General features: G+C 39.7%; 1 protein-coding gene across 1 annotated transcript in view; it reads right to left on the minus strand.

The window, feature by feature from the left end:
* The window catches only part of WDR70 (WD repeat domain 70), a 225,016-nt gene that overhangs the window by 12,985 nt on the left and 197,433 nt on the right, over positions 1–14,598 (minus strand). Inside the window, exons 14-17 of the mRNA XM_039842639.1 lie at positions 10,169–10,269; positions 8,504–8,583; positions 6,381–6,497; positions 4,042–4,204 (exon numbers count right to left, since the gene is read on the minus strand). Of these exons, the coding sequence (XP_039698573.1) occupies positions 4,042–4,204; positions 6,381–6,497; positions 8,504–8,583; positions 10,169–10,269 (461 nt within the window). The remainder of the gene's footprint in view (positions 1–4,041; positions 4,205–6,380; positions 6,498–8,503; positions 8,584–10,168; positions 10,270–14,598) is intronic.

The following is a 14,598-nucleotide window of genomic DNA, read 5'->3' on the forward strand; positions in this document are numbered from 1 at the left end:
TTTCCACTGTCTACTCTTTAGCACTGTTGGATTTTTTTTTTTTTTTACTCTGTATGCATACATTACTTAAAATCTCGGACATGAAAATTACATACTGAATTGAAGTCTGATCCTCTATCAGAATTAGTTGTTAGAAGTTAGAACAATAACCTGGAAATTCTAAGGTCAGTTTCCTGGCCTGGGTTCTAGCAATGACTTGATATCCAGCAGGTTCTAAAAGTATATTCTCAGTGTCTCATTTTCTTCAGTAGTAAGTTTGATCTTTGATACCTTCCTGTGAATTATACATTACTAATATCAATAATCACCAAACAGTATTATTTCGATATCTGTGGAGACACCTCAATGATTTACTTTGTGTATAAATATATATAGACATATATTTGGAGCATTTCACTATTAAAATAATTCTATGTTTAGCAAATTTTAAACCATGGCTCTGTTTATGCTTCTTTGCTCAGCTAATTTTCAGTATATTTTCTAAACAAGTTTTTTGAAGTATAACAGAAAGTAACTACTCTATTAAAAACAGAAATGTCAACAGAGGCATAATTTATAAGCTTATCTGACTGCCAATGATGTGGTAATATAGCTTACACACACACAAATTCTATACAAATGAAGGCTAAATGCACACTATTTAGCTGGCCAGCCTTGACATGACCCTCTTAACTGTTGTAATATTATCCAACTAATTATTCAGAGCTGTTCCATCTGTACTGCCTGGTTATTAACACATATTGTGAACAACTACCAACATCACTCAGTAAAGTTTGTCCTATTACAACATGTATAGCAGAGGATGCAGTGCCCCAAAGATACCCTCAGATCCCTTTAGCATTTTTGTGTGAGGTGCTTTCACTCACAACAGCAGCACCTCTCTCTGTCAGAGAGCTGTCAGCAGGTAGCTAAAGCCCTAGAGAGCTGAAAATGCCTGGGAATGTCTTCCCCAACCCCAATTCCAGCCATTACCAGTGACCAACAGATCCTGGAGTATAAATACTCCAGTTACTGTGCTTCAGACCAGGATATCCAGGATTACCTCATAGGACGGAGCCAAAATGCCCTTTCTTGGAACTCTGCTTAATCCTATACCCTTGCTTGGCCTCATTACACTTCTCCGCTGCCCTATTGGTTTTCTCTGGGAATGCTTACTAGTAAATCACCTTTATAAGAATCTTTATTTCCAGATCTGTTTCAAAGGAACCCAAGCTAAGACAATGTGTTTTTCTTTTATGCAAAGTAGCTCATAATGATTAGTAGACAGAAAACTGATGTCAGTATAACATGTAAGTTGAACTGGTTCATAAGGGATTTTTTCCCAGCATATTAATGTTTTGAAAAGTGAGCAAGGTCCAGTTTTCTCATAATTGAAGAGAAAGCTTTAGCAATACTTAAGGACATCAAGAAAAAAAAAATGAATACATGTCCCACAATACAAAAATGCACATGCACGATTTTACTCACTGAAGCATTATTAGTAACTGCAAAATACTGGGAACAACTTAGATACCCATACACAGGAGAGTGGCTGAATGAACTCTGGTACATCCATATAATAATGTACTATGCAGCTATGACAAAGAATGAGAATGAGTTCTATGAACTGATGTTGAGTGATTTCCAGAGCACACTACTAAGTGAAAAAAATCAAAGCCCAAAAGAGTATTTACACCATGCTATCCTTGATGCAAGAAAGAAGAGGATATAAGAAAATATATACTTGCTCATTTGTACAAAAGAAATACAAGATAAGCCAGAAACTAGCAATTGGTTTACCTATAGGGGGTGAGTGGGGAAAGGACTGAAATGAGAGGGTGGTGTTTGGAACAGGGGAGCAGGGGTGACGAGGGACTGAGACTTCTCTGAGTATATCTCTTTTAAAGTTCTGACTCCTAGCACCACAGTCATAGTTCACATACCCTATATATACCCTAAAGAAATAACAAATGTAGGAGAAACCCATAAAAAGAATAAGAACACTAGCAAATGAACCTAACCGCATTTCAAAAGAATAATAACCACATTGACAGGAGTAGAGGAGAAAAGATCTAACTTAAGTAACTTCGGAAAGCAGTATCTTCACTGGGTATTTTAAGGTTTAAAAGACAAAAAGAACTGTACACAAATGTTGTAATCTAGTAATAAAAATGTTTCTCATGGGGGAGGAGGTAGTAATTCTGAAACAACTTTATGTGTATACTAGAATTGAACAAATAAATAAATATATTATAGATAATAAGAGCTGGGTTTTTCACTATTGGAGAAAGAAGTTACAAATAGGAAAAGGGGGACAAGTTAAATGAACCTTGGTATAGGACTGAAATCAGAGGCATCAGTTTATACTCAGGGTTTTAAAATATAAATACAGAGATCTATAAAGAAACACATATGTGTATATATACAGAGGTTAGTATACATGTATATATTTCCAAGCTTTGTCAGCTGAGAGAGGACCTAGAAGCAATGACATTTTAGGAGCAATGAGCACACCTAGTACGAACCTCTTGACTTCTAAACATCATTCTCCAACAAAGGGAATCAAGGCTCCTTGGAGAAGTGGTTGATTCTAGGATTGGGGCAAGGAGAATGAAGATGAGCCTGGGACATCTGGTGGTAAGAAGACGCGAGTCCTTCTGAAAGGGACTCTATTGGCCAAAGCTGGAACAAGGGGAGCAGCAAACTAAGTGACGATACTGTTGGATTTTAACCCATAGAAGAAAGAAAGAATTTCAAAGTCCACAATGATATAAAAAATACTTGAAAAATAAATAAATGTGAGAGAAGAGACAATTCTTCCTTCTGTAGAATTCCAATTAATAAGTGCAGAAGAAAAGAGGGAAATAAAAATCATCCTCAGGCAAGCACCACAATAATGACTGTTTCAGGCAAACATACCAACGGATGATAAAGTTAGAGAGCAAAGTTAAGGAGAGACAGGATTTGCATAGTCTTAAAAATATCACCACCAAGAAATTTATTAACTCAAAATGTAAGTACAGTAACTTTACAGTGGAGAAGCTTAGCAGACAGCACCTTAACCAAGTGATCAAAGTTAGCACTGAGAAGGATAGATCGCCCAGTGTTATTTTCGCCTAAAATGCATAGCTTCGTTCCAATCATAAGAAAATATCAGACAAACCTAAACTGAGAGAAAGTATAAAAATAACAGACCAATGTTCACCAAAAGCGTCCAGGTCACGAAAAACAAGAAAGACTAGAAACTATTATGACTGGAGACTAAGGAAAAGGACCAACTAAAGGCAATCTGTGTCCTGGGTGGGCTCCCGGAACGCAGGACGGATGTCAGTGGAAAGCTGGGGAAAATCGAATAAGGTCTGTAGGTTAGTATTGTACCAGTGTTAATTTTGTGTTGTTGCTAACTAATTGTACTACGGTTATATAAGGTGTTAACATTAGGGGAAGTAGGATTAAGAGTATACATGGATTCTCTGTACTGTTTTTACAACTTTTCTGAAAGTCAAAAATTAGTTTAAAATAAAAAAATTAAAAACACCAAAATTGTGCAATAGTACTGTTTTCTGGTGTAAATGTACTGGTTTAAGTGGCTTTAAGAACTAGTACATGTTCACCCATGTTAAGCTATTTAAAGGAATCCGGGGAGGCAGGCTCCACTCTGCCTATGTAAGTGTTACTTACATGTAGGGCCCTACAAATAAAAGTTAGTCCTTAATAACAGACCTACAAACTCCTTCCCCTCATTTGCTTTTAACCCTCCTCAACTAAGATAAAGCATATAGGCAGTGATTTTCTATCACAGGTAAAATGGGTTTCACATAATTAATGGCTTTACACTAGGCTATAACTCTAATGGAACTGGCATAGTTTAAAAATTCACCATTTTAGAGTCCTAAGATGCAAACAAATGCCTAGATTTCAGAACTGTGAGTACCTGGCCTATTTTCACGCTCAAAAATAAAACAAGAAATGGAGAAGTCAGAGCCTCAAAGCAGCCATTGTTATGTTCTTCCCAATTCGTTAAACAAAATAATATTTCTTCTTTAAAAGGCCGTCTCTTACTTGGAATATGCTGGAGAAACCCAGTATGGGTTGTCCTCAGCTGCTTTGGCATGGCGCAAAATGGCCTCCCGGGGATTGCTATCATCGGTCTTATCCAAAGCAATGTTTTTCACAATGTATGACGACAGAGTGCCCCCATGGGTTCCAACCCGGCCACCACGACCTGTTTCAAAGGAAAAAAACCCCAATCAGAAACAGAATGAGCATGACAATATACAAGTATATACCTTGTGTGCGCTGTCCTTATCTGACAATGCTGAGAAACCATCAGGCAGCCGGTGACACGGATGCCAGAGAGCGGCCAGAACGTCACGTCTACCTGATTTTTGTCACTCCCTACAGAATCAAGGTCTTGAGCATGCTGGGGATTCTTAGACTTCTCCGAAGCACAAAAATCTCAAGGGCACTTGAGTGTGGTCCTTTCAGCTTTCATTTATGATAATCACAACCAAAAGCAGGAAATCACTAAACCTCAACTTCCCCATAACATTTTTAAATAGAAAGAGACATTTTTGTTATGTCTTAGTTGCTTAATTTACATAATGATACCAATGTAGGAAGAATTACAGTTTGCTACGTATATACCTTTAAAAAATTCCTCAATTTTTTGGGTGGTAAACACACAACAGAATATACAGATATCAAATGATAATGTACACCTGAAAATTATATAATCGTATTAACCAATGTTACCTCAGTAAACTTAATTTAAAAAAAAAATTCCTCAAGCATGATCATTTGAAATTCAATTAATAAAAGTAACCAATGTTCGTTAGATACTATTTTAGTTTTAAACAAACATATGCTAGGGCTTACCATCTTCCAAGTAACTTGAAGGAGAGAAAACAAATAAGCTGAACACACGAATCCACACTATTTTACTGTACTGTAATTGTTCTAGTAGCTCCTTAAGGGCAGGGGTTTGATCCCCAATAAATCCCCAACATGCCTGGTATTCAAAATGTACGACTTTTTAGGAAGATTTTTAAAAAACATATGAAAAGCCAAGAAGCATTAAAAGATTAACTTTATAAATCAAGATATGAAGAGACTAAATAAGGCAGGAAACAATTAATTGCCAAAGAATTTGTATGGCCAGTAATCACTGTAAAACTTAGGGGAAGGAGAAAGCCCTTTGGAACGAGGCGATTGAGGGGGTCTTTAGAAAGAGATGAATCCAATTGGGGAAAGCTCAAAAGACAGAGAAGGTTATTGTCAAAGAGCAGAATGATTTAAGTACAAGAGTATACGAAGGAAGTTTCAATGGGCATTTGGGGGCAGGCGTGAACCAAGTGTCCTATCAGAACATCTGAGTGGGAGAGAAGGGAGGTGTAAAGCTCAAAAGTGGTTAGAGTCAGACTGTAGGGAACTCTGAATCTGGAAATGCGACTAGACAGTAGGAAGCTTACAAAGGTTTAAGGGCAGTAGAAATATGAATGCTAGAGGAGTTGGGAATAAAAGCTGTGTGTAAGATGAATGCAGATGAGATGGTGAAGAGAGAGAGTGACTTGAGATAAGGTGCCTAGTTAGAAGGGTTTTCAATAATCTAGGCCAGAATACTATTTAGGGACTTTGATTAGGATAGTGGCAGAGAAAATGTAAAAAAAAAAAAAGAGAGAGATTGAGAGACAGAGAGAGATTGATAAATGAAATGTTTTCAGTGCTGAAGGGGCAGGCCAAACAGATGTAGGTCCAGAATCTAGGTGCAGATGAATGAACAAGGCAAAAGCTGTAGGCTTGTGAGCCTAGGACAAAAGGAAACTACATGAGTGATAACAAATAGTGGGATTCTAGTAAAGGTACGTGCTGTGCTACAGCTGCCTTGCTTTCTTCTGGTACCAATTTCTTAAAAACTCTAAAGACTTTTATTCATCATCTTCTAGGGAAATGGGTAGCTACAATTTATCAACAAAGAACTAAATGATGGCTATTTTCTGCTTTGTGTGAAATCTAATCTGGCCTGGATTCTGGTCAAAGTACCCAATGTGGCACAGGAAGAGGAAGCCAACATTGAGAGCAGTGGTCTTAACGCTGGGTCCCTAGGAGTCCCAGAGTTGCACCGAGGTCACCCAAAGGGCTCAAGTCAGAAACCGAGCAGAACGGGCGCTCTACGTCAACACAGCAACTCCATTTTTATTAGTTTCGTGCCCTGGGATTCTGCCTTTACAGCTATGCAAAAAGCTCTGATGCTAAAAAGAAAATGTTTGAAAACCCCCATTTAGTAAAATCTCTCTGAAGACAAAGAAGCATCCAGGCCCAAAAACTCTTCCTAATTCTGTATCAATTACCCTATCCCGCCCCTCGACCCGCCTTGTAGGCCACGAGCGCATCACAGTCACCTGGGCCTGCTACAGGAGGTTCAGGTTTGTGAGACTTCAGGGGGTCCAGGCGGTCCTTCTCCAGCTGCTTCCTTGTACTCCGCTGGCGGGGCTCACGGAACATAGGCAGGGCATGAGCTACGAGAAGTCACATTTAAAAAATTTCATTATAATAATAACCCTTCCATCCAAAAACATAGCTAAAGCATGACTAACAAACTGAGGGATGAAATGGAAGTCATAATGACAGCCTTCCTCTAATAATACAAGACAGTCTTACTGTAACCAATTAGCCAATTCTGTTTGAAACCAGACTCATTGTTCACCTCTCCTGGCAACCAATGGCACTCAGGAAATACCGTCAAATACTGTCACGGAAACATTGGTGAGGCTCCCCATTTCCCAAACCATGGGTAGCAGTTAAACTTAATTTCTGTGGTTTTGAAAAGAAACACTTAATGGCACTGCCATTTACTTTTTCTTCGAGGACCCAAATGTGAATAATGCCAACGGCTTGCCTGTCAGCCCTGAAGTTTCTTCAGATGCCTCATAAACACTGGAATCACTTCACACGTTTCTGAAATGTGACCACCTCTCAGGAGGAGCTGACAACACTGAGTAACCGGAAGGGAGGAGCACTTCGCCCACTGAAACTGGGATAAAGGTTGCCTTGAAGGCACAGGAGGTGCCTGGACCTCCTGACGTGGTGTCTTGATGGGGACTTATTCCTACTTCTATATGGTGAACAAAACAAAAGAATAAAAGTCAAAGCAATATTTTTCTAAATACTATTTTTTTTTTTTTACTCACTGTCAGAATTAAATTTCAGAATATAAAAGAGTATATGAATTTAAAAGAGAAACTGACATTCTGGGGGAGAAGGAGATGAAATGGGAGGGAAGACTTAAATATCTTTTTCTTTTTGACCAAAAAAAGTACCTAATTTCTTCGAATGCTTACGTGCAGATTAAAATCTCTTTTAAAAGGGAAAACTTTTTCCAGAGGACTGGGAGAGGAAGGTAAAGGAATAGGGGTTTAAAAAGAACTTATAATATGAATAACAGAGTTGTCTATATTGTCTCAAAAAACGCTTCCAGTATTCCCCTGTCTTCTACCCAGCCCGGGCCACGACCATAACGCTCACCAGTGGAACATGCTTGCCTTGAGTCAGGGGCGCTGAGAAACACAGACACCCGCCACTCTACTGGGCAACACGACACAACAGTCTTTTTAGGAGTGGGGAATACAGCTTTTCACTTCAAACAGCTGGAGGAATTTAAGTAGGCTGCATGTAATTACATGAGCTAGACTGGTTATGACACCGACTTTAACACTTCTACTCTGGCAAAAAGTGTCCTGGGATCTCTTCACTGATCATAAGTTCCATGGGAGTTGGTCTTTTACCAGACCCACCACCAGGAAGAAAACTCAGTCCCCTGGACTTCAGACTGAAAGAAACTCTGATGAAGTCCACAAGGGTATCTGCTAATGACAACTGCTAGAGCGCCCAAGATTTCCTTCCTACCCACTACCCTTAACCGGTCTGAGACTGTGGCTCTGGGAAACAAAACTCTGCCAGATTAACAAGGTTCTGTGGCAAAGCCAAGGGAAGCTGCTCTGTCCTGGTAAGATTTGTAATCATACCCCAGGTAGTTAATTTTATATCTAAACATCTCTGGATCAGCCTATCATTTGGTCATAGAATTTCAGAGGGAGCCTTGGGAGACCCTTCACCTTGTCTCCTCCCTCTCCTGATAAAGTCCAGTGGTTCAGCAACGCACCGCCCATCAGTAATTGGACTGGACACATCCAGGTCTCCCGATTCCAAGACCAGCACTCTCTCTTGTTTATTCTTAGAACAGATTGTTATTCTTTAAAAGGCTGCTATGGAGTAATGCATTAGGCTCAAATTGGCTTTTCCGTTTTGGGTTGAAAGTTACATGAAATAACTCTGTCTCTGTGATGAGTCACAGAAGCTAAAGGGGTTAGCTGTTACATGACTCGCAGCCCTGTCCACATTAACGGGATATTTTGTAATATATGCCTGAACTCTGAGGGCTTTTCTTGTCTCTAAAGCCATGAGATCAACACCACACTAGAGAAGCAGAGAGATGTATGAGGAAGAGACCATGCTAACAACTTACGGGTAATGATGTAGTCCTGGGTTAGAGTCTCAGCTTGTTTCGCCTTCCGCTGGGTTTTAACCACGCATAATTTTGCTCCCCTGAGGCGGGTAAAAGTATATTATTTTCTTTACTTGGTCTTAGAAACAGAAAATCTGTGTTGAAAGTATCAGATACTTCCAGGAACACACTCTGTGCACACCATCGCACCATGCCTTTGACTTTCCTTAGAAAGGAGGCCTCACAGGCCTCGGTGATAAGAGATTAAATGCATGGGAAAGCAAGTCTGTCTGTCAGTGGTTACTGAGTGTAGCATAGCGGAAGGCTGGTCTAAAAAAATTACAGACATAAAAATCATAAAGAGATATTAATAACACTCATCAACCTTTTCACCCTAAAGGTCAGGCGTCCAAATCTTAGTTTATGTCCCACATGAAAGAGATCTAGGTGGTCTACACCCTAAGAGACAATTTGTCCACATCTCAAATACGAGAGTACAAGTGTCTGGAACTGCCAAGCGGCTACAGCCCAAGAATGTGTGGGATTAACCCAAAGTGTATTTAGAACATTTCACTTCTCCTTAACAATATGAGCCATTCCTTTCAGGAGAGGCAAATGCAAATAAGCAAATTTCTTAAAGTAAAGACTCCACAGATAGTGCTTTCTAAATAAGTGCTGTCAAATGAGATCATCGTTTTCTGAAGTGTAACAGACTTCTTCTCATCTTAATTATATTATATTGGAATTTTCAAAGTCTTTACTAAAAAATAAGCAAAATCCTATTTGTTCTTAAATACTACAACATATAACTTTATTTTATAGGGTAAGCAATCCAACCCTCGTCCAAAAAATTCTGAAGGAAGACAGGACTGTATGCTTCCATTCAGAGCCAAATTACGGTCAATAAATATTCATTCATAAAGGATGGGTTTTCTTTCTCAAGAAGGATCCCAGTGAATTTAGCATATTAATTTTAATACTAGCTTACTAAGCCTTACTCTAAAGAAAGAGCTAATCAATCACTATACACTAACAGAGAGAAAGAAAACCACCCTTTTCTGGGTGGTGACACACATGCATCTTTGTGCCCAAGGAAAACAGAAATAACTGAGGGACCAACTGAGCTTCTAGCGAAGTGTTCTGAACTTTAAACACCTTGATTACACTTACATTTGGCATTTGGGGTGAGCGTGGGGTTGGGAGGGGAAAGCATTTGTGTTGTCCCCTGCTGCTGGCAGAGAACCACACTGCCAAACATCTAAACCAGTATCTGATAAAAGGCCAAATAGAAAGGGCACAAAACAGACTGGCTGCTTCCATTTCCTGTAAGTGGTTAGTTCCCTGCTTTATTAATCTCTTACGTGCATCACTGCTAATGCCACTGTCCAGGGTAGGATGCAAAGCGGGAGGACTTGTTCCCTTGCACTCAACCTTTCAGCTAAAGAACTGCAAATCCCCGGGAAACTTTCACTTTGAATTCTGTATGGATCAAGAATGATATCCAAATCCTCTTTAAAACTCAATACTAAAAGTTTGAGGCTTTACTCTGTGCCAGCTGCATCTTCTAAAAGGGTAGATCCCCATCAAAGAAGGAAATAAATAAAAGCAGGGTAAAAAAAAAAAAAAAAAAAAAGCACTCCCCCAGTTGTTGTCATCAATCTAAATCAGGCAATACTTCTGAAATACCTCTGACTCTTATTGGGGTCATAGTAGACTTTAGCCAATCCGTTTCCTGTTCCCACCATGATCTGGTTCAGCTTTGGATGCCACAGGCAGCGGACCACACTCTGAAAAGAAAAGGCATGGTAATCGACAAAAGGAGGCCAAATAAAAATGGAAAAAAACCCTGCTGGTACTCTGATGGCTAGTTCACTACAAACTGACTATGAACTTGATGGTTACCTGTAACTTTTAGGATATTCCTTTCTAAACTATAAGGTTGTATTCCTGAGGTTGGGTTCCATTTTGTCACTTTTTTGTGACACCCTATAAAAATAAAAAAGATATTTCCTCCCTATCGTCCTTCCTCTCTGTTCCTGAGAGCCATGAAACCACAGTTAGCCTTTCCCAGCTCCACTGCCATGTGAGACTGGCATCTTGGAATGCCAAACACACATAACTCCGTTCTGCTTACCATGAAGCAGATTTAGATCTCAGTGTTTCATGCTTTTACACACACAACATGTCCCTCTGGACAGCAGATTGAGGCCAGGTGGTTACTGTTTTTAGTTCACAAAGATCTGTATCTCATAAAGCTTTTTCAAGGATGACACATATTTGGAGGCATTAAATCGTATCTCCTTATCTATGAGATAAACCAGCAGGACAACGGCAGAAGTAAAACAGATAAAGAATACAAAGACTTACATTAACCGGAGTGAAAAGCTGTTTAAGAGAAGGTGCCGGGGAAGTTATGACCCTCTGAATTCATTACTCATGAGGAGAGTAAGTGGTGTTCTGGGATCGAAAAGAACCACGGAGTTCTCAGTGAGAACCATGACCTGTTTTTAATTTTTGTCTGCAGTTCGGCGGTAGAGGTGGGAGAGATGGCAGGGATAGAATTAAGAGGGAAAAAGATGAAGTTAAAGTTGATAGAAAGAAACAGCACGTGCTAGGTTCCGCGATCTCACTGTGATGGGAGAAGAAATGAGTGGAAACATCGATTCGGTATTTATTAATAATCTATCACGCACCAAGCAGCGCACGAGGGCTAAGAATAAAAGGCACACACAATTAGGTACTGCCATTTTACGTCCCAGTAGTAAAATGAGAATCAGGATTTGACTCCTAAATCTACCTTGGGCTGAATTTCTTTGGTTTCTTCTCCGTAACCATCCCACCTTTTTTTTTTTAAAGACAAATTATCTAAGAATCTCTGCAATCCATTTTGATGGATATTCTGGCTCCCATCTGACTGGCAAAAACAAAACAAAACAAAACAAAATAAAAACAGCATACAGTTAAATGGCTGCAAATCCTTCTCTGAGATTCCTGAGGAACTAATAAGACGTGTAACAGAGGCCGCAGGACTTCTGATTCCCGTCTGACAGCACTCCACGAGCGTGGTTGTTAAGCTCTGTACCACTGAAGGGGGTTGAGATGTTCTATTGAAAGAGTGGCTGTGTTTTCCCTGCTGTAGGGGGAAATTAAGTTAAAATGGCAGGTTTTCACATTTTAGGTTTTCTTGCCACAGAATAGGTTCACTCAAGCCGATATTCATCTCCTTCAAGTCTTTGCTTAAATGTCACTGCTACTCAGACTGTTCTATTTAAAACTACATCTCATAACTCCCCTTACTTTGCTTTTTCTTTTTTTCATAGCATATATCACCTTTTAACATAATATATAAGTTACGGTTAATTATGCTTATCATCTGCCTCCCCCATTAAAACAGATGTTCCACATAGGCAAAGATCTTGGTCTGTTCTGGCAATGTATCCAAGTGCCTATGTTAGTGTCGGTGTTCAATAAACGTTTGCTGAAGGAATGAATTAAAAGTTATAGTTCACCCTAGCTAAAATGGATTGCTTTGCTAGGTGGAGTTGGAGATAATTTTCAAGTTAAAATATTAATACCTATGAAGAATAATTTTATTTCTCTGGATCATCATTATACTCGAGTACCCTATAAACGCAATACGGTTAGTTCCCTCCTAATGTGGCCCCAAAAAGAGAGGTGTGCATGAACCAGAGAGCAAGAGAGATAATGCAAGGGCTTTCAAGGTCCTTCAGAAATCTCAGCCACTCACAAACAGCCCCACGACAATCTTAAGGACATAATGTTAAAGTTATTTCTCTTCCTTGGTTCTCTAGAGTTCTGGCTAAGCAGTCTAAGATTACTGGTTCCCAAATATGTTTTCAAGTGAGCAGGGTGCAGAATTGGAAAACGTCCACAATGTAGGCCTGGTAAATTCCAAGACACCCAGCCAAATAGGCAGTTTCCAGGGGCAGCAGGTTACTGTTACTCTCTCTCTCTATGCGGAGGGTGTAAATGTTAGAGAGAGGCAACTGCCCAGGTCAACAGACCAATGTCTGATTGCTTTCCAGGGAGTCCAAGCTTAGGGCACTGCACCTCTATTCCTGTTCACATCCTTTACCCTCCAGAGCTCTTAGACACACACATGGCTGGTCAGCATAAGCACTCATGAAGAAACACATTTATACGGGAGCAAGGAGAAGGCAACTAAGACCCCTTGAACTAAACAGTCATTCCAGAGCTCCATCCATCATGGCAATGAGTCACCAAAGCAGCCAATGAGGGCTCTGTGAGCAGTATGACTTAGGCAAAGGATACTTAAGGCTCAATTACCCTAAGACTGGTTATTAATCAAACACTACAGGGACTCCAACACATGGAATGAAGAAACAGAATTCAAAGTCAAAGGTGGGTGGGCCTTTTTTGTTTATTAATATTTATTGTGTGTGTTTAGCTAACCTTTGTAAACTTTGCAGCTAATGCGGCTCCGTACTTTGTCCTGTCAAGGAAATGCATCTTATAGCAGAGAGCTGGCCATCTGCCAAACCAAACAATCCCAGAGCCGACGGCGGGGCTGGGGAGCAAGCAGTGCTGCCACGCTGCTAACTTGTCAAACATACATACTGGGCTTCACTTAATAACAATGGGACACGTGCCTGCTAGAAGCCCAAGGAACTATCGGAAGACAGATGAGCTATAACTACTTGAAAGAGTGCATTCACTCAATCAACCATCCACCCAAGACCTCGCCATCCTCCGTCTGTGTTCTTGAAGAAGTGCTTCTGTGGCGGGGGGCTTGACACATTCAGACCTACAGACTTACTAAGCCGTGCAGCAAATGAAGGGTAGAGAGTATATCTGAATCAAAGGACCAGAGACGAATGTCATGACTTGATCTAAAAGGATCAAAGTGAAAGCCTTCACATTATATCATGAGTTCCAAATGGTAGCAGACCACCATAGTGCAAAGAACTAGATTCTGAATTAGTCTGCATATTTTAACATATTGATTTGCTCAATTAAATTTATAAAGCATTTTATTCTTACACTAATCTATTTCATCTTACCAAAACATGTGGGACCACTAATGGCTTCCTCTAGCCGCCTAGGCTAAGCTCCATTTTAGCATAAAACTATGTTTAGTCTTTTAAACCAAAGCCTACTTTCATTTTAGCATAATAATTTGGCAGTGCCGAGTAACCCCAATCTGCCCCCAAAAGTACTCAGCTCTAGCAGCAGATGATAACCGGAGTTGGAGATCATAAGCACAATGACAAGAAGTTAGGAGACTAACGTACTTAACACGGAGATCTGTCTTCTCTACAGAGACCAAAGAAAGAAGAGGCGGGTGGGATGCGGAAGAAGAGGGCGCTGTGTACAGACGGCAGTGTCAAAATTCCAAAACTGGATTTTTAGAGTTACCCCTCAGCAAAAGTAAAAAGGCCACAAAAAATTCTAAATAATTTATTTTGGTGGGTTTTTTAGCTTACTTTAAGTGAAATCATGGAAGCGAATAAGGAGAGGAGACAGAAACCAATGAGAAAAATGAATTTATATTTTAGGACATGGTAAGAAGAGAACTATCAGGTATCTGGAATTTTAAGTTATTTAAAGTAATAGAATCCTCACAACAATACTACAAAATTAGTAATCTTATTCTCATTCCAGAAGAAGAAACTAAGGCTTGTAGGAGGATGCGTAACTTTCCCAAGCTCACAACCTTGTAGCTGAAGGAGCTGGGATCAGATTGGGGTGGAAGGAGGGGGGTCCCCGACTGCAATACTTGTTCCTTATACTACTTAATTATGCAAAGTCCTATTTTTAGAATACGGGGAGGAAGGGACATCAGAGATTTTATATCACTTCTAAACCGACCTAACCCCAAAGTAGAAATCTTAGCAAGTTTACATTTAAAAGCAGATGGTATTACTAAAATCATAAAAGAAAACACCCACCACTACCCAGTTCACAAATGTTATTATTATGAAAGAAATCAATGTCTGCGCAACATCTTAGGCATCTGTAATGCACATAACCAAACACCACCCTTATTCTACTTTACATGCTAAAAGAAGCCCAACATCCTTCATAATTTTATATCTGAAACATGATTATGATGAAACACCATTTCCTGATCCTTC

The sequence above is a fragment of the Pteropus medius genome, unplaced genomic scaffold (assembly GCF_902729225.1).
Source record: "Pteropus medius unplaced genomic scaffold, Ma_sr-lr_union100, whole genome shotgun sequence".
Lineage (NCBI taxonomy): Eukaryota > Metazoa > Chordata > Mammalia > Chiroptera > Pteropodidae > Pteropus > Pteropus medius.